The sequence below is a fragment of the Meles meles genome, chromosome X (genome assembly GCF_922984935.1).
Source record: "Meles meles chromosome X, mMelMel3.1 paternal haplotype, whole genome shotgun sequence".
Lineage (NCBI taxonomy): Eukaryota > Metazoa > Chordata > Mammalia > Carnivora > Mustelidae > Meles > Meles meles.
The window spans coordinates 127,991,244-128,014,768 of NC_060087.1; the positions used below are offsets into that span (position 1 = coordinate 127,991,244).

The window sequence follows — 23,525 nt, forward strand, 5'->3', positions numbered from 1 at the left end:
GAGCCCAGCCCAGAGTCAGTCCGGGAAGGTTCGTGGTGGGGGATGGGAGCACGTGGCGAGTCCGGACTTCTGCATCGGGTCTCTGAGTGAAGAAGGGCCTGGTGTAAGGACCCCATCTCAGGTCGTCAGGGGGAGGGCTCAGGGGCGAGTGGGAGTCGCAGTATGAACCTTGAGGGAGGACAGAGAGGACCTCACAGAATTCTGGCCCCAGGGTCAGTTTAGAAAGGCATCTGGACGGGATGGGGTCTCCTGTCCCCTAGGCTGGGACTCACGTATCCGGGTTTCTCTAGTGACTGGGGACTATGGTAGAAGGAAAAGGGCCTCCCTCTGGTGGGCAGAGGGGAGGGCACAGGTCATGCTGGGCTTCATGCTGGGCTTCACGGTGGACTCTGGAGCCCAGCCCAGAGTCAGTCAGGGAAGGTCCCTGAGGGGGATGGGAGCACGGGGCGAATCGGGATTTCTGCATTCGGGTCTCTGAGAGACTGAGGGCCCGATGGAAGGAGCAGGGCCACCCTCCGGTGGCAGAGGGTTTGGTCCCGGTGAGCCTGGGAGGAAAGACCAGGCATGAAACATGAGGGATGACAGAGGAGACCCTGGCAGAAGCCCCCCTCTGATGTCAGTCTAGGGAGGCCCCCCTGGGCGGGGAGGGGACTCAAGCCCAGTGCCGTTGGATTGCCCCATCCTGGTCTCTGGAAAGATTGGGGGTCTTGGTAGAAGGAGAAGGGCCTCGGTCAGATGGGCAGAGAGGGCCCAAGCAGTAATCCGAGTCAAGGTGTGAACTCTGAGGAGGACAGAGGAGGCCTCACAGGGGTTGGGCCATAATGTCAGTCCAGGAGGGTATCTGGGGGGCATGGGACTGCGTAGCGAGACCGGACTTCAGGTTCTGGGTCTCAGAGGGTCAGGAGGCCTAGTGTAAGGAGCAGGGCTTCAGTTCAGCAGGGGAGGGCCCGGGTTCTGCCAGGATTCAAGGTGAGCACTAGAGGGAGGACCGAGGGCCCCCAGACCCAAGGGAATCGGTCCTGGGAGGCCCCTGAGCAGGAGGAGGTAAGTGGCGTGTCCAGAATTCCACATCCACGTCTCAGAGAGGCTTGGGGTTGGGGTGGGAGGCACAACCTCAGGTCAGCAGCAGGGAAGTCTCAGAACCTGCTGGAGTCAAGGTGAGGACCCTCAGGGAGAAGTGAGGGGAACCTGGACCCCAGAACAGAGTCATTGAGGGAGGCCCTTGAGCAGCTGTCTGCCTGAGTCGCACCCCCACATTTGGCCGTGGATCTCAGGGATGTGTGGGGAGGTCAGAGAGGAAAGGACTCGGGACAGCAGAGGGCATGGCCCCAGGTCCTGCTGGAGTCCAGAAGGGATGCAGGCTGAGAGTTGAGATCCTTAGAGCCTAAAACAGAAGGTGATTTTGTTCCCCTTGGGCTCCTTCTTAGCTGTCCCCCAGGGTTGGGGGAAACAGCTAAAGTGTTTCCTGACTTAAAGTGTTTCACCCAGGGTCTGGGGAAGGTGGCCTCAGGATCTGAAGAGTGTGGCCTCAGGTTAGCAGAGGGGGGAGCCCCAAGACCCCGGAGGAGGACTGAGCAGACCCCTACCCAGACATAGGGTTTCCAAAAGAATGGGTGCCCCGAGGTTCAGTCCTGCGAGTCCAGGCCGGGAGTCGAGAAAAATGAGGATCCGGGTTTCCCCTCTAGGTCTCAGCGGGATGGGGAACTTGGCCTGCAGGGTGCCTCCTGAGGTTAGGAGAAGGGATTCTTCCAGGTCCTGCTGAAAGTAAACATGAGCACTTTCAGGACAGAGAGTGCATTCCCGCCCCAGGACAGAGGGTCCAGCCCCCGATTTCAGCTCTTTATGAATATGGTGTGGTACAGGGGGAGGGCGTGGAGTGCTGCCTCCTCACCTTCCTCGGGGAGCTCTCAGGGAGGCGAGGGCCATGCCCGGAGAGTTTGGAGTCAGGTCATCAGAGGAAGCGCACCTGGGAGACACACAGGAGGCCCTGGTCCTGCCAAGAGACGGGGGATCTGTGGGCAGACTGATTTCTCCTCGCTTTTCCTTCTGGCTTCTCCGTGAGATGAGGCCTCGACCCCAGGAGGGTGGCCTCCAGTCAGCACAGGGAGTTTTCCCAGGCCTTCCTGGAGTCAAGGTATAGACAGAGGGTCTCACCCATCCAGTATAGACGGAACCCCACGATTGGCCATCCCTGGAGATCCGTGACGAGCCCTGTAGACCTAGGGCAGGCCGGTCCAGATGTGGGCCCCCTCGCTTTCCTTCCGTGGAGGCTCAGGGCTGCGTGGTCTTGCTGGGACCCTTTGGCCTCTGGGCCAAGTGGGGGTGGGGCTTAGGTCCTGGCAGGGGGAAGAAGTCCCCTGAGAGGCCAAGGAGGGGACCGCCGAGCCTGGAGGGGTGGCAAATACAGGGAGTCCCACCCAGCTCTCCTGTATGTAATGGGCCCCGGGGCTGTGCTCGAAGTCTGTACCCTCAGGTGCCTCCTCCTTTTCTTCTCCAGGGTCTTCTAGAACGGGGCGTGGAGGTCTCGGTCTGAGGCAGGAGTCTGTGAGGTCAGAGCACAGGTGAGTGCCAGTGGTCAAGGTGTGGTACTTGCTCTGAACCTGGAGCCAGGGCCTTGCCCATCCCAAACGTGAGGGGAGCCCTGGACACCCACGGCCGATGCGGCCCATTGTCAGCTCTGGGACGTTGGGCCTCTGCTGGGTGGGCTGTACCCCGAGGAGCCACCCACATGTGTCTTCAGGTCCTGAGTCGGACTCTGCAGGGCGCATCGTCTGGGTGAGAAGAGAAGGAGGCAGCCCTAGTGGAATCAATAGGCACCCCTTGAGGACGCTGAGAGGGTTCCCCGTCCAGGCCGAGTGCGCCCCACTGACCCGAGCTGTGCGTCCTCGGAGAGCACAGGCAGGGGAGGCTGCACGTGGAGCCCCCCTCCCTCCTGCTCGGGGCAGAGAGATTCTGTTCAGAGGGCTGACTTCAGGGCCACAGAGGGAGCCCTGCCTGATCAGCAGAGAAGGGAGTTCAAAGAATGGCCAGGACCAAGAAAAGGAGCCTTTGGGAGGCTGGAGGGTGGGAAGGTTCCCCCCACATCAAAAGAGAAGGGCCTTAGAGAGTGCAGCTTCCCTGTTCTCAGCAGGACCCTCTGCCAGGGAGTGCACAGCAGGGACGGCTGGATGTGGCAAGGCCCCACCTGTGCCCCACGGTTGGGGCTGGGGGATGTCAGGGACCTGAGGCCCTTGGTCTGTGGGAAACGTCAGGGCAGCGGAGGGAGGACCCCAGGATCACCCAGGCAGTAATGTGAGGACCCCGAAGGAGGACGGACCTTACCCCCACCCCCATTTCAGGGAAGAAAGGACAGCACAGAGTCTAGCTCGGCCTTGCTGTCGGTTCCGGAAGGAACAGTGAGCGGCGGCACTAAGCGGCACGCTCACGTGTCCCATGGGCAGGAAGGTGGGGAGTCCTCCGGGAGGTGAGGTCCTGGGCTGAGAGGCACAAGGCCTCTAACTCAGGTTGAGGCTGGGAGGAAGGGCAGGTCCTGGCAGGAGGAAAGAGTAACCTCCTCTGAGACTGAGGGAATCCCCTCCACGGGTCAGGAGACCTGGCCTCACTGGAGCCCTGTGAGATTGTGCTGGGGGTGGCCTGGGGGCGGTATAGGTGCCTTTTGCTACCTGCTGTTGCACGGAGGCGGGTTCCCTGTGACCGCGAACCTCGGACACTCACAAGGAGTCCAGGAATTCAGCACAGCTGCGACACTCTCCATCCAGAGACAGCTTCAGAGTCCACAGGGCAGGAGCTCAGGCCTACAAGACTGTCCCACCCTTCAGGGGTCACTGGGCAAGCCCCGGGTTGCTCTGGGCGCTTGTGACCAAGGGGCTCTAAGGCAGAGGCTCCCGGAGCCCGTCCTGCGCTTCCCTGCATGGGCTAGAGCAGCTCCAGGCGCTCAGGCACACAAGCCCCTCACTGGACCCCCAGCTGACTGAACAAGGCTGTAGCTCAGGAACACCAGACCCGAGAGCCGCGGAGACCACAGGCGGTGGGCAGGGATGCAGGCACAGTGTCCGTCCCTCTGCGTGCGCCCCTCCCCCCTTATCTCCCTGTCCCCACCTGAAAGTTCTCGAGCCTGTCCCTCTGGGGTTTCATGGAGGCTCTGTCACTCAATGTCCAGCCCCCTCTGCCCTCCGCCGCGGTCAGGGGGTCGGGGACCAACAGCTCCCAACCTCCAGTCACCTGGCCCTTTCCCCTGGCTGCCAGGTCCCCGCTAGGTGCTGCCCAGAGTCACCTGGTGGACCTAACAAAGGCACCTTCCTCAGTCCCCACGCTTGGGAATTATGAGGGTTTGAGAGCAGAGGGCCAGGAAGGGCGGATAAAGACCAAATCTTCATCTGCTTATGTATCACAGTGTCCAAGGTGCCTTTTCTGGTTCTCTGGGGCTGGCACGGAGGTGAGGACCATGCTCTGAGAGGACACCATCTGGTTATGTGGGGAAGCCCACTTGGGGGTCAGGAGTCCCAGTTGAGGACCCCGAGGCAAGAGAGAGTGGAGCCCAATTGCCAGAACAAGGAGGGAACCACAGATCCCGGCCCTGGCAGGAGCCAAGGACCCAGCAGCCTCCCCTTCCCAGGGAGCTAGGAGGCCCCGGGTAGGTGCGGTCAGATGTGGACATGCTCACTTGCTCCTGTTCGGTCTCGGGCTCTGCGGCCTTGTTCGGAGACCGGGGCCTCAGGCCATCAGAGTGAGGGGCCCAGGCCCTGCCAGCGCACAGGTGAGTCCCTGAGGGAGCAGGGACCGCCACCTCTACAAGAGGGACCTCCCAGAGTCACACCCGCTCCCCTGGCTGCCCTGGGGGCCCTGGGCGCCATGGGCTGTTTTCCCAGTCAGCACCTGAGCTGCCTCCGCCTTCCCCCCGCCCCCGCAGGGGACTCGGGAACGGGGAGGTGAAGACCTGGGTCTGCGGCAGGATGCGTGCGGTCACAGAGCAGAGGAGACCCTGGACTTCCCTCTTTCAGTTTTGAAGGGGACAGGCTGTCCCGGAGGAGAGACCCGTGCAAGGCCCGAGAGGGCCAGTACAGAGAAGATCTGGAGTCCCCTTTGTCAAGGCGGTGGAGGGTACCTTCCTCAGCTGATGCCGTTCACACCCCCCCTCTCTCCCAGGCCCTTGGGTTGCTTCGCACCCTCCTGCCCACACGGGGGCTGCTGCCGGACACAAGTCATCATGCCTGTGGATGGGAGGAATGAGCTCCGGAAATTGAAGGAGGCTCCTCAGGACCCCAGAGATGCCCAGCGCCTGGCGGATGCGCAGCTGTATGAGGCTTCGGGGTTCGCGGAGGCCCTGTCTCTCTCCTCCTCCTCCTCCTCCCCGTCCTCCTCCTCTTCCCCCTCCTCCTCCTTCTCCAGTTTCTCCTCCTTCTTCTCCTCTTGTTCCTCCCACTTATCCTCCTCTTCCTCCTCCTCTTCCTCCTCTTACTTTGTCCTGTTCCCTAATACCCCGGAGGAGGAGTCCGCTGCTGGAGGCCCGAGTCCTCCCCAGAGCCCTCAGAGGGCCTTCCCCGCCCCCAGTGCCATGGCAGCCTCTCCCTGGAGCCTGTCTGAAGATAGCTCCAGCTCCGCCTTGGAGGAGGGGTCTGGCAGTGGTGGGGAGCCGGGGGTGGCCGAGCCCATGCAGCATGCGGCACTCCACGTGAGGGCGGTCGGCCTGGTGGGGTTCCTGCTCCAAAAGTTTCGCACCAAGGAGCCGACCAGCCTGGCGGAGATGCTGGAGATCGTCGGCGAGGATGAGCGGGATGCGTTCCCCGGGATCCTGGGCCAGGTGTCCCAGTGCATGCAGCTGGTGTTCGGCGTGGAGGTGAAGGAGGTGGACCCCAGCGAGCACTCCTACGTCCTGGTCACCGTCCTGGGCCTCACCTGTGATGCGATGCTGAGTGGTGAGCAGGGCCCGCCCAAGGCCGGCCTCCTGGTGGTGCTCCTGGGGGTGATCCTCCTGGAGGGCGACCGTGCCCCCGAGGAGGTGGTGTGGGAAGCTCTGGGGGTCATGGGGGTGTATGCCGGCGAGGAGCACATCATCTACGGGGAGCCCCGGGAGCTCCTGACCAACGTCTGGGTGCAGGAAGGGTACCTGGAGTACCGGCAGGTGCCCGGCAGTGACCCTGCCCGCTACGAGTTCCTGTGGGGTCCCAGGGCCCATGCGGAAACCAGCAGGTTGCAAGTGCTGGAGTATTTGCTGCAGGTGAATTGTGGGCTGCCGGATTCTTCCCTGGCCCCGTCTGAAGAGGTTGTGTGCAATGAGTAAGAGGGGGCCTGAGCCCCAGGGGCGGCTGTGGTGCGGTCCCGGCTCTGGCAGGATCGGCAGCTTGTCCTGCGGGGTACTGAGCATGAAGTGAGGAGTTTCTCGGTTCTTTCCTGTTTGTGTGTATGTGTGTGAGAGAGAGAGTGCATGTCCACAGGTGTAGAGAGATCCTTGGCATTCTAAGCAGTGCAGGGTCAGTGAGGGTTCGGGGAAAATGCAGGGCAAATGGCCTCCTTTAGTGGGGTGCGTGGGGCTGTTCCCTGCGATGCCTCCCACGCGCAGAGCTGGAGTCCCTGGCGAAGCTCTCCAGTGGGGTTCCTTGTTATAGAAGGTTTCATCTGATTCAGCGGCTGAGTGTGTGAGTGACATCCCCCCACAGCGTTTGTCCTTACCCAGTTTAAGAGTTCTGAGTTTTGCCATTTCTTGGAAACCGGCGGACCCGCTGTCTCCTTGTTTGGGCTCCAGTTCAAAATCACAACGCATTTGGAGGGATGGATTGAAAGGTCGAAAGAGACGAGGAGGGAAGTGATGGGGTCAGGAAATTGAGAAATAAAAGGAAAGTTTGTTTGTTCTTGCTTCTGATGCCTTTCTGTCTGTCATTGTGTAAATACCAGAGGCACACACGCAGGGGCTCCTGCCCTGGCTTGGTTCTTCCAGAAAGGAGGAGAAATGTCCTCTCAGCACAGAGGGAGCCCTGCTCGCTGGCTCCTTGATTGCCAGACACGCGCTGAGCTCTGCTTTCTGGAAGGCCCTGTGGATGAGCAGGGAGGACACTGGGAGAAGCAGGACACGTCGCAGCCACAGGAGTCTGTGTCAAGCAGCCCCAGTCCTAGTGGGAAGCTGGGGAGGGGTGCCCTGAGAGCTGCAGAAGAAGTGGAAAAAGGGAGGCGGGTGCAGCTCTCGCGGCGAGCACCGCAGTAGAAATGCCATGAGCCCAGGTGGCTGGGGCGTCTGGTTCGCATGATTACTTCTGCTCCCAGGTGATCGCCAGTTAGCTGTGCTGTGACCGTGGTCCTCCATGGAGAAGGGGTGCCTTCGGTGTGGGAGCAAGTCTGGAATGGAGAATTGCTCTGAGAACATACACTGGATCCTGGAGAAGTCCGAGCACTCTTTTGTGACAGGAAGGAAGGGTGTTTGCTGCCTTCCACCTGCATCAGAAACTTTGAGCACAAGAGAGAGTTTTGTGGCCTTTACGACATTGGGTCTGTGGAGAAATCGGAACCCTTGTACACTCTTGGGGGAATGGACCCTGGTAACAGCTGCTGTGGGAAAGCATGGGACAGGGTCACAAAAAAGCAGAAATGGAAATTTCTGTATGGGCCAGCAATCCCAATTCTGAGTATACAGTCAAGGACTTGAAAGCTGGGTCTCAAAGCTCCTTTGTGGGCCCATGGTCACAGCAGCAGGATTCGGAGAGCGTGGAATGTAGGTGTGATATCGTGATTCATAAGGAAGATATAGGGTTGGTCATTCAGTAACCAAAATACATATCTCATTTCTATCTGGTCTTGGTCCCGAGCCCTGACTCTGAGTTCCCCAAACCCTCGTAATTCCAAAGTGCGGGGAGTGAGGAAGGTGACTTTTGTAATGTCCAGAGGTGACTCTGGGCAACACCTATGTGGGGGGCCTGGTTGCCAGGAGAACCTGCCAGGTGACTGGAGGGTGGGAGCTTTCGGTCCCCGACCCCCTGACCACGGGGGAGGGCAGAGTGGGCTGGAGACGGAGTGACAGAGCCTCCATGAAACCCCAGAGGGACAGGCTCGAGAGCTTTCAGGTAGGGACAGGGAGATGCAGGGGGAGGGGCGCACCCAGAGGGACGGACACTGCCTGCACCCCGGCCCACCACCTGTGGTCTCCGCGGCTCTCGGGTCTGGTGTTCCTGAGCTACAGCCTTGTTCAGTCAGCTGGGGGTCCAGTGAGGGACTTGTGTGCCTGAGCGCCTGGAGCTGCTCCAGCTCATGCAGGGAAGCGCAGGACGGGCTCCGGGAGCCTGTGCCTTAGAGCCCCTTGGTCACAAGTGCCCAGAGCAACCCGGGGCTTGGGACTGGTAGGAGTGGGGTTGGGCCGCGTGCTAGGCCAGAGCCTTGACCCTGTGGGATGTGTCGCGGTCTCCGTGTGGAGAAGGGGAGAAGTGACGTGACTTGGGGCTGTGCTGCTGGACGATCTCCCCCCCCCCCCCCCGGCGCTGTCTGGCTGCTCCCAATCTTGGCAGTTGGTTTGGATTGTCCACCCTGTGGCACCTCCGGGGGCAGCACAGGAGCGTCTTTCGGGAGGAACAGGCTTCCGGGAGCACTTCTGGAACCCCAGGATCACAGAGCCCTACCCCCGCCCCACATGTCCTGGGTGTGGGGCTTGTCTTTCCTCCAGATATACAAATCAGTGTGTCGTTCAGTGATCAGACTGCGTTGTTTCCCTCCCCCTGTCTTCTCTCCCAGGCCCTTTTGTCTGGAGGCTCCTATGTGGCGGGCACGAAAGCATTTTCACAGACCAGCATCGTCATAGAAGGGAACCAGAAAGACTCGTCACTGTCCAGGGGTGGTAGGGATGATATCCTGAATTTTCAACAGTTTTTGCGATGGGTGTACATCGCCCCTCCCGTGACGGGGAGAGGAAAGAGCAAAGCCTTCCCGGGAAGGCTGGCTGAACACCCTCATGGCCTGGGGGATGCGGCAGGGGAAGCGGGAGGGACCCAGGCAAGCAGCGTTTGTCCCAGACTACAACCAGCCAGGCTAGGCCTGCTGATGAAGCCGAGGCAGAGGGGGCTGTGTTGGATCAGTACAGGGCGTGTGGAGGCCTCAGGGTCCCGGTGATGGGCCTTCCAGGGCCGTGTGGCCTCCCATGGGGGCCCCGAGTTCGAAGGGCACTCACTGGTCTGTGTGGGAGACGCCACGCCCACAGGCAGCAATGACTCGGTTGCAGGAGGGAACCGGCCCTCTATTCTGAACATCTGCGAGTGACCCTCACTGTCTGTGACCGCACCCAAGGTATTTGGACAGATCTGGGCTTCGCAGAGGGCTGTGCCACATCTGCAAGGATCCCGGAGCTCAAGATCTGTCCCTGGCGCTTAGCTTGCTGTCCTCTCAGCACAGCTGATGCTGAGGCTGCACAGGCCCGCCCCCAGTGCACGCGTTCAGGTTCGGCTCGGCATTCTAGCCTGCGCACAAGGCTTTGTGAGTCCGGGTCTGACAGAGTCAGTGGCTTTCCTGCGCCAAGTCAAGGCACGGCTCGAGCAGAGGCCTTTTTTGCTTTGCCATTCTTGGGGACCCCCCTAGCTGACAGCTAGAAACCCTGCACCTCACCTTGGATCCACAGCAGCCTCGAAGGTTCAGACCTGTGATCTCGCAGGAGCTCAGGAGCAAACTGCAGGGGCCTCCAGGGACTGGGGGCTGACCCAGGAAGAGGACAAGGCCAGGACAGGCAGTAGCACACAGCAGGCTGTCCTGGGTGGCGCCTGCTCAGAGTCCTATTACAGGGGAGCCCCTCCCGGTGTGAGACTGCCCAGGCCCTTATGGTCAGGGGGGACGATGCAGGCTGGAGTGCTGCATGCTCCACGAGTCCCCCCTCCCCCAAATACATCTGGGGGAATCCTGAGCACCAAAGATGATGGCTTTGGAGGTGGGGCCTGGGGGAGGTATTTAGTCCTGAAGGTGGAAGCCTCCTGGATGGGAGTAGCACCTGGTCAAAGAGGCCCCAGAGGGTTCCCCAGCCCCTTCCACCATGATAGGATGCGGGGAGAAGGTGGGCGCTGCGAACCAGGAGGAGGGTTCTCACTCCTCCTTGTTGGCACCTTGCACTTCCTGCCTCCAGCGCCGGGAGAGAGAGCGGTGTCTCGCGTTCCAGGGCCACTCTGGCCATGGCGTTTTGCCGCCGTGGCCCCATGGGTTAATGGACAAAGGCCAGGGAAGGGACTGCTTGGGCAGGGGGCTCAGCTCAGCAGCTCGGGTACTGGCTTGGTGTGTGAGAACCACGAAGCTCTATCTCCTGTATTCTCAGCAGACGGGGTGAGGTTTGCTGGGGTGTGACCGAAGGGCTGGCTCCAAAAGGCCAGCCGCTCCTCTGAGCTACACTTGGAAGAGCTGCCAGTGTGAAAGAAAATCGGGGCTGGGTGCTGGGGGCTGTTTGAGGCGATGGGGGCAGTCCGCTCTGGTGAAACGCACCGCCTAGGGGCCCGTGGGGACAAAGCACCTGTTTGGCTCATTTCAGGAACACAGCCTGAACGCTGCTTTTCCAGTCTCTAGAAGTCTCTGTCTCTCGGCAGGCTGCCCCTCCCTCCCACACGGGCCTCCCTGTCCAGAGGCTCCAGTAGGCAGGAAGCACCGGGAGATGGGTTCTGTTTCCAGGCATCAGAGTTCACAGCAGAGAGAGGCCAGTGGAGTGACTTTAACACCACGAGTCCCAATGGGAGAAGGTCCCTGAAGGGGATGTGTCTGATACTGCAGAAAAGGAAGCCAGTGGGAATCGGGAGAGTCCGGGCCCCCGTGTACAGCAAGGGAGGGAGGACAGCTGGAAACCAAGCTTGGACATGGGTCCTTTATTTTTTTTAAAGACTTTTTTCTTTATTTGACACAGAGAGATCACAAGTAGGCAGAGAGGCAGGCGGCAGAGGGGGTGCAGCTGGGGAGAGCCTCTCTCAAACCCTCTTGGTGCTTGTCATTTAGAAACAAAGGATTGACCCTCAGAGAACTCCAATGACCCACCTCAGGGGCAGAGGAGGAGGAGTTAGGAGGAGTTAGTATCCTGGCACGTGGAGCCTTTCCACGGCGGGGATTACGATTAAGAACAGAGTTGTCCCGGGGGCTAGAGAACACATATGCCCCCACGCTACGGTCCCATCCTCTCATATGGTGAAGAGGACTTTTCATTTAGGTTTTGTCTTACCACACACCCAGACTCTCCTCTATTTACGGATACTGTGTATTGGCTTCCTCTGGTCATGTCTAGCTAAGCAAGTCGAAACTCTCCTTGGGACGGAGTCTGTATAGCGCAGGCCCTTTGAAAAGTAACCCCAGAGCCAAACCATCACTCAGTGGATCGGTCATCCCGGTAACGATGAGGTAGGAGAGGAACGCCGGAGTCGGACGGGGGTGGGCTCGGGGCAGGGGGAGCACGGCTGGCATGGGAGTGGGCCCGTGAGATGCTTTGTTTCAACTGAACAGAATATACGCTGAACCTCAAAGTCAAGTCATTAAAAGGGGACGTGCCAAAGGAGATCTAGCTGGGAGGCGGGAGGCCAGAAATCTGGGAGAGCTGGAGCCCCAGCACTCTGCTGCGGAAGAGATCGGGCGTTCGAGGCAGCCAAGGGAGGCTGCGTCCACCTGTCTGTGCTGGGAGCTTTGCCAAGGGCGAACACAAGTGTCCCCAACGCAGGAGAGTTTCTACAGGGAACAAATGGGAACTAGGGACAATCCCATCGTGATCTGGAAAGGGATGAGATCTGGGGACAAGCAGCGCTCAATAGGAGACCCTCAAGCAGAGCGAAGGAGGTGGCGGCCGTTCACAGACGGCGCTGGCACCGTGGGTAACAGTGTGTCTGAGGCGCTGTGGGTGACGCCAAGCTTGAGGAACAAGAGGGATGCACTCACCCTGCCGAGCTCAGCCCTACTCTGGGAACTCTGGATCCAGGGGTGAGAAAAAAGGACTCTTTGTTGAGGCCCATCTGAGCAGGACCAACTAACTAACAGAAGCAGGTGGAAGAGACCAAAGAGGAAGTGGGGGTACAGGCAGAAGGGGGGGGCTACCAACTGAGCACAGGCCCACTGTAGGGATGGCCATCCTCAGAGAGATACAGTCCCCCAAGGGCGCATCTGACCGGGACGGATTTGGTGGTAGTCAAGCCAGGACTAACCAGGGCCTGGCCCTTGAGCTAAGCCGAGAGGCCAACAATAGGTCTCCCCCATCCTCAGGGAGCGGGAGTGGACCTAGAATCATGGTTTCTCTACCCATCCAGCGCCTGGCCCCGGGAAACACTGTGCCTGGCTGTAGCCCGGAGCCTTTCTGGAGAACTCAAACCATGCTTCTGTATACTCGTTGAAAAGAGAGAAGCTGGGGGTTGTACCCGTCCCTCCCCGACACTTGGCCAGGGTTCCCTCTCCAGACCACCTTTGTGACATCACACGACAGCTAAGGAGGGCGATGACCCGGGCACCCGGTTGCCCCACTACAAAATTCTAGAATTTTGTGAACAGTATATATTGGGCATCCTGTCTTGGCTACAGGCATTTCTGACTCGAGTCTAGCAAGGCAGCCTCGGGGTGAAAATGCTCTTGGTCTAGACTAGCTCCATGGCTAGTCAGGGTGCCGACAACATGTACCAAGTCATGCTGGCTCCTCCTGATGATGGGGAGTCGGCAGGAGAGGTCCCATCCAGTTCCTCCCTGCACCTCAATTTGGATTCCAGGGAGAATTCGGAGAAGCATGAGGACCCAGCCGTGAGCAGAGATCCAGGCCCCCAAGACAACCCACAGCCACCGGCCCCAAACCACGGTGCCTACGGCGTGGGAGAAAACATTTTCGGGCTCTCCTTCCCAAGAAGGCTCTGGAGGATCGTGGAGGACAACACCTTCACGTCTGTGTGCTGGAATGACGACGGCGACACTGTGATCATCGATGAAGACCTTTTCCAGAGGGAGATTCTCCACCGGAGGGGTCCAGAGAGAATCTTTGAAACTGACAGCTTGAAGGGGTTCATCCGCCTAATGAACCTGTACGGGTTCAGCAAAATACGCCCAAACAACCGTTCGGTTCCTGCCCCAGGGAACAGGAAAACGATGGTAAAGTAGAAAGTTCTTGCGTTTCCCATGTTTTCCGTCCTAACACCTTCCTAGTAGGCCCAGATGAACAATCTAATGAAAGGATTTAATTTCTTATTAATATTTCAATTAACATATTTCTCTATGCCTAAACAGAGGCCAGGGAACGTCACACAGGTATGTGAACACCTTAACCTATGCATTCTGTGTCGTTCACGAGCTCAGGGTCTAGGGCATAGTGAAGCTCGCAGGCACCCTCTTTTCTCCCTAGTAGAACTAGACCATTAAGACTGCCCTGGGCGGGGGGAGGGCAGGGAGTAGCTGTGGTGGCGGTGGTGGCGGTGGTGGGGACAGTGGTGGTGGTGGGGGGGGGTAGAGGGGGCGAGAGCGGTGGTGGCCGTGGTTGGGGCGGTGGTGGCAGCGATGCTGGCAGTGGTCGGGGTGGGGGCAGTGATGGCGGTAGGGACAGCGGTGGCCGTGGTGGTGGTGACGGCAGGGGCAGCAGGGGACACGGCTCTTTCCTTCCAGAATGTCTAAAATGACACATCTTATTACAGCTCTACCGCAACTCCAGCTTTCAGCGAGACAGGCCAGTGCTGCTGGAGAATATTCAGAGAAGCGGTGACCCGAGAACTGTCACCGGGTGGCCAGGGAACGGCGCGACCCCATCAAAGAGAAAGAAGCCCGTAGTACCTACAAGACGGTCCCCACGAATCCATCGCAAGGAATCCACCAAGGAGGACAAGGCAGCCCCCCAAGAAGGCCCAAATGTTCCGGGACCCAGCGGCACCGGGTCCTTTACCTTCTCTGGTATCTGGTCCCTGAGCAGCGCGGCGGGATATGACCCGGAGAATCCTGCCTCCAGGGAGCAGGGCGGCCCGTGTGGGGAGGGCACCTCCGGGAATGACACAGTTGCGCCTCCCGCTTCCCCCGGAAGGGAGGGCGCGGGGGAGCGGCCCACCGCCCCCGCCCTCTACCCAGATTACGGGTCAGTGATGTCGCTGTACAACGCCTGCTATTCCATCCTGCTGACTGCCCTGTCGGTCATGTCCCCAAACGAGGTCCCCAGTGAGAACGAGGACGAGGACGAGGAGGAGGAGGGCTCCTCAGATTACAGGTGTGCCCTCTGTGAACATTTCAAGGACAATCCAGGTCCCTGAGTTCACAGGCCACTGCTGACAAGTAAAAATCACTACTGTGTAACTGTGAATCTATTTTTGGCTATAATAAAGAAAAGCACATCTTCACAGGAGTAAATAAACAATCACATGACAACGGCGTGTCTGTGTTCTTTCTAACTTGCGGTACTACACACGCCTCATCGGATCACCCTGAGGCGGCTAGGAATCCTGGCCCGGGACAGGTTTTGGTGCCGGTGGGTCCCCTTTTCTCTGAAGCAGCAGCACTTTCGCACACTCAGCCCACGAGCTGGCTACGAGTGTTGAGGAAGGCCCAGGAAGACCTGGTCCAGAGCCTTGCAGGCCGGTCAGGAGAAGACAACAGGTCTCACCCCTGACCTTGGTGGTGTCCCCTTACAGCATTCACGTAGTTTGAAAGAGGAGGGGATTTCCTCATGGACCCCCTCGTGATGCCAGCAAGTTTCTGATCAGCAGCCGAGTGCAAGTGCCAAAGGCCTTCCAAAGAGGCCCACCTCAAAGCAGGGACATAGGACGCTGTTAGTCTAGCTCAGAAGAGACAGACCTTTCCAGTCAATGGCGGAGGGGGGCAAGGGTGGCCCGGCACCCCCAGAGATAACAACTACTAGAAACTTTGCAAAGAACACAGAAAAAGCAAAAAGTTCGCCACAAAAGAACCACCAGCACTCAATCACTTTCCCATCAGGGCTGTATTTAGGATCCTCTTCTTGCACACGAAGTAGCCATGCCATGTGTGTAACACGCATACATCATGGGCCAAGGGACACTTTTACAACAGAGCAACAGTCATCTGCGAGGACAGACGGGTGCTCTGTTTCTCAGTCCGATGTCCTCGTCACCGTGAATGGGGCCGATGTGGCGGGCCACTCCCGGGCCTGCCTTCCACAACAGCCCCTGGATGCTGTTCAAGCACTCTCTGACTTTTGACCAGAACCGAGAAGGGGGGAGACACTAACTAGTTCTTTTAAAACCTATTTCTTTGTACAATCCAAATTAGTCGAGGTGCAAAGGCCTTTATGGCAGCTTTCCCATTCTCCTGAAGGTCAGGGTCCTTGAGGCTGTCGAGGAGCCCAAAGGGGCAGCTCCCAAGGAAAGTCCGGCCAGGTAGTCCCCGCACGGGAGTGCAGAAATCGGGGTCCACGAACAGCACGCAGCCGCAGCGGCCTCCGCAGCGGGGCCAAGCCAGACCATGCCACTGTCCCCGTCTGACACTCAGCTCGCGGGGCAGGACGCAGCGCTCCTCCCTAAGCTTGCCCACTCCTCAGGCCTCCCGCCCCAAGGGGATCAGGTGCTCTGGGATGTCTACCTGGAAGATGTCCTTTCCGCCTTTCCTGGGGACGGGCTCCAGCAACCACCGGGGGTTCGAAAGCACGGTGAGGTACTTCTGCTTCAGGCTGGTCAGGACAGCTTGATTTTCCAGTTCCACGACCTCCTCAGAAGCTAAGTCTTCTGGGCACAGCAAAGTTTCCCCAACGTCAACAAGCCCTGTGCGCAAAGAGAAGCTCACGGTGGTTTTTCCTCCCGAAACCGAGGCCCACCTGTTGCGGAACACGGCTATCAATCGCTCCAAGCACCAGAGACTAAGGGAGTCTCACCGAGGGGACACGGAGTATGCTGGGCCCCTCTGACTCAGCATCGGCAGCACGGCCAAACTCTGTTCAGGGAATTCTGGGTGAGGCCGAGGGAGGGAGAGAAAGGAAGTGGAGGGCCTTGTCCTTAATGACCACACCCAAAGATGGGGCAGGTCCCTGCCCAACTGCTTAGGGCAGCAGGCAGAGATCAGAAGGGCTCCAGACGCCAGGAGGAACAGTCCGTCAGGTCCCAAGCACTTGGGCAGGTGGCAGGTACAGCAGTGGGACCTGACCCCTCAAGGGAACTTATCCAGGATAAGGGGGTCCATATCCAGGACCATGGGGGTGGGGCATTGCTCACAAAGCCAGGCAACAGCCTGAGTCTGGAGGCTACCCCAAACCACCCCAGGTCCTGTGGTCTCTGCCTCCCAGGGTCTCTGCCACGTGTACGCGGGTGCACACACAGACACACGCACTCGTGCACAAATACAGGGGTGTACACATACATACCCGCAGGCAAATGCCACGTGGAGTCTGGGAACCTGTCCCTGCCTCCAAGATCAAGAACGGAACTGAGACCCAGAGTGGATGCAGGCTTCCCCCGAGGTGGTGGGTCCTCGGCGACCCCCAAGCCCCGAGCCCAGGGTCCCCTGCTGCCCCTCTGAAGGGTGTGTTGCTTAAAGAAACCACGGCCCAGGCACCCAGCAGTTCTAAAGAAAACAAGCCACCAAACCCGGAGCCAGATGCTGGGGGGCAGCTCTCGGAGGTGTCCCAGCAGCCTCTGGACTACGGTCACTTGCCTGCTATCACACCGCGGCCATATTTCTCCCCTTCCCGAAGCAAGGCCTGAATCTGAGCGGGGCTCATCCCAAGCCTCTCGGCCAGCAGCTTCCTCCACGCGCCATCTTCCCAGTCCCTGTGGGCAATGTGGATGGCGATGGTACAGTTCTGGTAGCCGCTCAGCAGAGGACGCCAACGCGTCTCCACGGTCTTGACCCCATTTAAGACAAAACCTGCATACGGCTGCCGGAAGGACAGGCAGCCGAACTTCATCTCCCTGCAGCTCCGGGGCTTCACCTGGCCTGCGGAAACACGGAGCCACAAACGTCAATGAGCATCACGCCCGGCACTCCCAGCTCATGACCCGCGGGCAAGACCTCTCCCCAGTGTCCCACGGGTCGCCCTGAGACCCCACTGACCTGGTGGGGGAGCAGAGAGCCTCGGCTCCTTCCTTCTACCACTACACGGTCAGCTGACGGGCCCAAAGGAAGGGGCTGGTGATCAAGACGACCTGTCCATCAGACGGAATCTCTGGCGAGCTCGCGGAGGAGGGTGGAGACAGCTAGACAAAGGCATGGCCAGGACAGCATGTGGTCAGTGCCAGGACAGAGGCCACTGAACCCCAGGAGAGCACACATGGGGAGGCCCCTGGGTTTGCCACACCTGTGTAGCCCTCACCACAAGGACAAGACTGCCCCAACCCGGCCCCTTCCCCCAGCCCACACAGGCCTCCGGCTCCTGAGGCCTTCTCTCAATCTCTGCACAGCAGAGGTCCCCAGAACAGTAGTCTACACTCGCAGCCTCTGCCCCTTCGCCATGCACCACCCCCCACCTTCCAGGAACACACGGGTCACCACAGGCACCTGTGACCCGCCTCGTGCCTGTTCTGTCCTCATCTAAGTCGCGGCCCGACAGCCTGGTGCCCTTAACCACCCCTCCCTCCCTTCTTCTCAGACTGGCACACTGCAGGCGAGCCTGCTCCGTCCCCCTTCACACAGGCCACTCCTGTTTCGTCTCCACCTTCCAGAGCCAGTAGCCTCAGGTACCAACCACCGCCACCCTCAAATCCACTTCCGTCCCACCTCTGCAAGTGGTTTCACCATCAATGCGTTGTTCCAGTCCCCGACCCAGCAGCTGCCCGGGCTCCCTTTCCTGCCCCGGGCACTCACATCACACGGGTGCCGCTCCCCCAACCTCCTCAGAGCCTGACCCCTCTCCATCGTCGCCACAGCCACCATCCTAGTCCAAGTCCGCCCAGGTCCCGCTGCCTTCTCGGGCGGTCTCCCGATCGTCCTGGGACTTGCTGCGGGCGCGCAGCACACTCGTGTCTGCACCGTGGACAGAGCGGTTCTGGTAGAGGAGTGATCCATCCTGTCACTCCCTGCCAGAACCCTCGAGGGGCCTCCTGTCCCATCCAGGACAGATCACACTTCTCGCCAGGGCCTCAAGGCCCCACGTGATCTTCACCCCAACCCCCCGCTATCGGCTCCCCTCTCCCCTCTACTCACCACCCTGCAGCCACAAAGGCCTTCCTTCCATCCCTGGAGCAGGCCAAGTTCATCCCTCCCTCAGGGCCTTTATACGTCCTTATGGGTTGCATCATGTCCCCTCCAAATTCGCCTATTGGAAGCCTCAATCCCCAGTCCCTCAGAACGTAACCTTCCATATAGAGAAAAGGCCTTTACAGACCCTTTGAGTTCAAATGAGCTCAGCTGGGCAGACCCCCACTCAGTATGACTGGTGTCCTTATAAAAGGGTGAAGTTCAGGGAAAGGCATGTGAAGAGGCAGGCAGCGATCCACCAGCTAGGGGAGGCCGAAGATGGCCAGGAAACCACTAGAAGCTGCAGGGGAGGGATGGAACACATTCTCTCCCAGCTCTCAGAAGAGGCAAATAGAGCTGACGCCTAGAGCTCGGACTTCCAGCCCCTAGAAATGGGAGACCATTCCTTTCTGCTCTTTAAGCCACCCAGTCTGTGGGAGCCTGCTCCCACCACCGTGGCAAACTAATTCAGAGGTAGATGTAGGCTCCGTCCCGGACATCTCCACAGGACGCACAATTTCTCCAGCCGAGGCACGTCCAGCACATTCCTCCGTGCCTGGACATCGTCATCTGTCATCTTTTTCACTGCCTGTGTGGCTTCCCGTTGTTGCCTGTCCCTCCATCTGCTGACTCTTCCCTTACTGATGGAGACTCCCAGGCTGCTGTGTACTTTCTGCCACTACAGAGGACGTCACAACGGACACTCGCTGGCAGAGGACCTGTTCAGAAGGTGGCCAGGGTCACGGCATGCGCACCTGAGATGCTGACATACAGGCCAGCAGACCACCTTCCCCAAAGGGTCCCCTGGGTACGCCCCACCAACCCCGGGCAAGGGTTCCACGTCCTCCCTCCTCCCCTGTCGGCCCTGAGCATCGTTACCCTGTTCCAGCTCTGCCAACCCGACGGGTGACAGAGGGTCGCCCTGTTCATTGGGTCCGGATTATTCATGAGGGAGACTGGAAGTCCCCCTAAGGCCTGGCCCTTTTTCTTTCTTCTATGAGGGTCGATAACCGGACTGCAGGTTTGCCTCGTGTCTGCCATTCAGTTTCTTGGCCAACCCTTTTGTCATCGGGGCCACAAAAGCACAAGGAGAATGGAACAGTGTGGACGGAGCCCCTCGAGGGTTGGAACTGTACGGGTGCCCTCCTGCCCCACCCTGCAGAGTACCTGCTTTGTGGTCTGAGCAGAAAATGCTGTTCTACTTGCCTGGGCTTCTTCGCCTGCACAAGGACTGGGGTGGGTGGTGGGGAGAAGACAAAGTCATTAGGTAGAAAAGGACAATGTTGGCGAATGTGCCAGAACAGGTTTTCTACTCAGCAGGGTTGGGGGACCACTGGGACACAGGAGGGCCCCTGGCATGGGAAACACCTCCCTCAAGGTTTGGTTCTGCTCCTCACGTTGACGGCCCAGCCAGCAGCAGCAGAGAAGATCCTCTCCTGGAAGCGGATCGTGTCCTTCAGCCTAGCAGACCCCTTATCCCACAGGAGACAGATGACCCCACCCCTTCACACTGTCTCAGGGGAAGGATCTGGGGACCCTACAATCCCGTTCCCCTCAATAAAATCCTGAGTAGGCCCGAGTGGGAGGAGTGCCACAGGCAACCAGCTTAACACCACACAGCTGCACAGCCGGGGAACCTCAGGTAGGTCACAGCCCAGGGCCCAAGGCAGGCAGGGAGGGACACAGTGAGGGAGGGCTGGTGATGGAGGACCGGCATGCTCCTGCTTCTATGCGCACAGGCCCGTCGCCGGTACGGGCACTTCGAAGGATGGCGGGCCTTGTGACAGTGGTGGGAGGAGGGGACAGGGAAAGGTGGCCTGGGCAGCTCTGTGCATGCTCCCAGACCCGGCCCCCCTGGCCCGGGAAGCCCCAGCCCAGAGGTACCGTCCCGAGGAGGGCCGAGCAGGCCTCAGCAGCACCGGCTTCCCGGCTCCCTTGCTGGCGGGCGGGTCGGGGCACGGAGGCGCGGGCACCCTCGGCTGACCAGGCTGCGGCCACCGGGCGGGATCGGCCGCTTCCGAGGGACCCGCCGACGCCACCAGCGTCAGGACCACCGTCTCCCACGCGCCGGCGGGGACACGACGCCGGCCGCGGAGGGAGGACAGACTGCTCCGCCCGCATCTTGGCTCTCTGGCCATCGCCGCGGCCCCCCTGAGGCCATGGGCGCGGCCCCGCCCCGGGGACCGCTGACAGCCTCGCTCAGGCGCTGGCGGCCCCTCACCTGACAGGCTCACTCAGGCGCCGGCACCCCTTCTCTGCGGCGTGTACGCAGGATCGAACGCGCGTACGCACACGGAGTGGCGGAACAGGCCCGTGCGCAAGCGCGTAGGCCCGCAGCCAAGCAGTTACGTACACACGCACTCACGTGCGCACGCGCAGAGCCGCGCCAGCCCCAGCCGCTAGGAGACGTGTTTGGACTCACGGTGCCACGACTCGCGGGGGACGCTCCCACTCGGTGGGGAGGTAGACACCGTCGGCTGGAGCGGAACCGGAATTGAGAGAAGAAATGGGGGCGTGGCGAGACGGGGCGGGGTCTGCGCGGTGGGGAAGGGGTCAGTGGGGCGGTGCTATGGGAGGCGGGGCTGGGGGGAGGGGTTCGGGCGGGCGGTCTGTGGGAAGGAGCTGGGGGAGGAGCTTTGAGGCAGGTTTCAGGGAGGAGCTGGGGCGCATCTGCAAGAGCAGTGGGCTCCGGCTGTGAGAAAGAGTTGGGGGGGCACTAGGGCATTGAGCGGGAAGGAGCAGGACTGAGCTGGGGGGAATTAGCGGAGGAGGAGCTGTGCGAAGAGCAGGGTCGGCCTGTGTAGCTAGCGGAGGTGCAGGGGGGACCTGGGGAGCGCTGGGGAAGCGAAGCGTGGGGAGGCGCCACCGGAGAAGCTGGGGGACCACCGGGGATGGAGACCTGGGGAGTAAGCGGGGCGGAGCTGAGTGGAGGAGCTGGAGACGGGCGGGTGTAGCTGAGGAAAGTGGGAAGGCAGAGCTGGGGTGCAGCTGGATTACGTTGGGGAGGTGGAATTGAACGTGGAGCCTTGTGAGGAGCTGGGGGACCACTGTGGGTGAAGACCTGCGGAGTTGTAGGGCAGGGAGGGGGACCCCGGAAAGGGGAAACGGGGGGAGGAGTGGGGGCGTGGCTGGTGGAATGCTAGGAGGAGGAGCTGGGGTCGAGCGGGGCGGAGCTGGGAAGGGGCAGGGAGGGACTGGCGGAAAGGTGTGTGAAGGGGCGGCCAAAGGGGTGTGGGGCTGGGGGAAAACGGGGAGGAGGAGCTGTGGAGGGGCCGGGCGGGGTTGTGGCGGTGCAGAGCGGTGTTGGAGAAAGCTGGGAGGAGGAGCTGGGGACGAGCCGGGCAGGGCTTGTGGGTAGCTGCCAGGAGCAGGCTGGGGTTGCGGCGGGGGTAGCGCCAGTTGCGGGATCGCTGGGAGGAGCAGGGGCAGGGCTCGGGTGGAGTGTGGCGGGCCTGGGGACCCCTGACCGCAGGTACTGGGGGAGGAGCGGGTCGAACTGGGGAGCAGCTGGGTGGGACTGGTGGTAGAGCTGGGAGGAGGAGCTGCAGGGAGCGAGGCGGGGTTGGGGAAGTGCTGGGTCTATAGTTGGGAGGCGGAGCCGGGGCGGAGCTGGGCGGGACTGGTGGAGCGGTTGGGGGGCGGAGCCGGGGTTGAAGCAGATCAGGACTGGTGGGGCGGTTGGGAGGTGGGGCCGGGGCGGAGCGGTGCTGGACTGGTGAGGGGGGGTGGCTGAGAGGTGTGGCATGGGCGGAGCAGGTCAGGACTGGTGGGGGGGGTGGCTGGGAGGCGTGTCTGGGGCGGAGCAGGGAGGGACTGGCGGGGTTGTGGGGAGGTGGTGCTGGGGCGGATCAGGGCGGGACTGGTGGAGCGGTTGGGAGGCGGAGCCGGGGCGGTGCTGGGGCGGTACTGGTGGGGCTCTTGGGAGGCGGAGCCTGGGAGAAGCTGGCCGCTGTGGGAAGTGGGACCCAGGGAAGGGGTCGGGGGCGGGGCAAGGGCTTCTCAGGGGCAGAGGCCAGTCATTTCCCTTCTGCCTCAGGGGACCTAGGCGTCAGGGTGGCACCTCATTGGTAGGCAACAAAGTGGCAGCCCCAGGGTCCTCAGCGACCTCAGGGGACCCTCAGAATGGACCCCGGAGAACACGGAGGCGGGGACAGGGCGGCACTTGTAGGTTGAGTGCTGCACGTGGACTCTGAAGGCCCTGGGTGGGCTCTCCTTCCTAGCCACCCCGTGATGGCCAGTGGGGTCCTGAGGGACGGTCTTTAGATGAACGGTTTTTGCGGGTGAGAAGAGAAATGCCTCCTCTGTTTCCTGCTGCCCGTCAGACCTGACGTGTGCCAGACAAAGCCAACTTCCCTGTCGGAGCTGTTTCCTATCCTCTACCTCTCAGTCAGGGGCTGGACACACTTCAGCGTCACTGAGCTTTGCTCCTGGGGTCCCCTTACCCTCACCTTGCTTCCGCATTTGCTTGGTGACCAAGTCCTTGTCCCTGCCTCCCACATGTCTGATCAGGATAAATTCTCCTCTTCCTGCCCCCACTGCTACCTCCTGAGTTCAGGCTTATGGTCTGGGGCTGGTGCCTTTTTACCTGTGCCTCCCTACTGGCCTGGATGCCTCTTGTTTTTCCTCCTTTTTTCGGGTTACTTTTCCAAAATATTCAGGTCACCCTTGGTTCATTTGGGTGGCCTGCAAGTGAGCCTCTCCTGCACATCTTTTACAAAAAGCAAGAATTTCTTTTTCCTTAGCTACTCTCTCCCTCTCAGTTCCCCACCCCTACTCATGGAGCAAAATCAGCAGTGAGAAGTAGATAGACTGCAGAATCCTTAAGGAAACAAAGTTTCTGCAAGAATGTCTTGTACCTCTGGTTTTTCCTGAGTTCTTGCATAGCTGGGGACATTGCCCACAGGGTCCAGGCATATTTCTAACCCCTCTCTGGCCCCTGTGTGACCCCAGCCTACGCATTCATTTAACAGTGCTTCTTAAAACACAGCTTTGCCCAGGAGCTGCCTAACTCCTAATGCTTAGCGTTCAAGTGCCTGAACATCTCTGGCCTCAGTTTGCCCATGTGCTGAATGAGGATGATAAACAGTCTTCAGGGGGTTGCTATGAGCACTGAATGGGCCCAGCTTAACCATCATGCTAATCTCCATGAGGCCGTACTCGTAACGTGGCCTTGTTCAAGTCAACCGTCCTGTCTCCTTGGGCGTAGCTGCCCCTCCAGTGTCATTGCCTGGACTCTCCCCTGTTCCCAGCACTCAGTGCCTCTGCCCTCCACACTCTTCTCTCATGGCAGATACCCTCCCTCACTTCCTGTGGCCTCGTGAAGCCTCCCCTAACTGTCTGAGCCTGCTGCCTCCTTACTGACAGCTTTCCAGAACCTTGCCTGTTGTACTGCTTTTGTGCAAGTTTACCTTAGGCCATTCTGTTTTGCGTGTGTGTGTGTGTGTGTGTGT

At 60.1% G+C, this 23,525-nt stretch overlaps 3 protein-coding genes across 15 annotated transcripts; 2 read left to right on the top strand and 1 right to left on the bottom strand.

The window, feature by feature from the left end:
- The first annotated feature begins 2,517 nt into the window (after positions 1-2,517).
- LOC123935351 (melanoma-associated antigen 8-like) lies at positions 2,518-6,280 on the top strand. Its single transcript, XM_045996085.1, has 2 exons — positions 2,518-2,561; positions 5,146-6,280. Exon 2 carries the CDS (start codon positions 5,207-5,209, stop codon positions 6,278-6,280), a length of 1,074 nt encoding a protein of 357 aa, XP_045852041.1. The 5' UTR covers positions 2,518-2,561; positions 5,146-5,206.
- A 5,448-nt stretch (positions 6,281-11,728) lies between these two features.
- HSFX4 (heat shock transcription factor family, X-linked member 4) lies at positions 11,729-14,186 on the top strand. Its single transcript, XM_045996147.1, has 2 exons — positions 11,729-13,047; positions 13,584-14,186. Exons 1-2 carry the CDS (start codon positions 12,559-12,561, stop codon positions 14,184-14,186), a joined length of 1,092 nt encoding a protein of 363 aa, XP_045852103.1. The 5' UTR covers positions 11,729-12,558.
- A 667-nt stretch (positions 14,187-14,853) lies between these two features.
- EOLA2 (endothelium and lymphocyte associated ASCH domain 2) lies at positions 14,854-20,514 on the bottom strand. 13 transcript variants are annotated; one of them, XM_045996225.1, is made up of 6 exons: positions 20,297-20,439; positions 19,243-19,306; positions 18,955-19,134; positions 16,954-17,096; positions 16,555-16,836; positions 14,854-15,668 (listed from the first exon to the last, which is right to left on the bottom strand). In XM_045996225.1, the coding sequence occupies exons 5-6, from the start codon at positions 16,805-16,807 to the stop codon at positions 15,445-15,447; spliced, it is 477 nt and encodes a 158-aa protein (XP_045852181.1). In that variant the 5' UTR covers positions 16,808-16,836; positions 16,954-17,096; positions 18,955-19,134; positions 19,243-19,306; positions 20,297-20,439; the 3' UTR covers positions 14,854-15,444. The 13 variants fall into 13 exon arrangements, with proteins under 13 accessions (XP_045852181.1, XP_045852182.1, XP_045852180.1 ...); XM_045996226.1 differs by lacking the exon at positions 18,955-19,134; XM_045996224.1 differs by having other exon boundaries at positions 18,955-19,306.
- Positions 20,515-23,525: the final 3,011 nt, after the last annotated feature.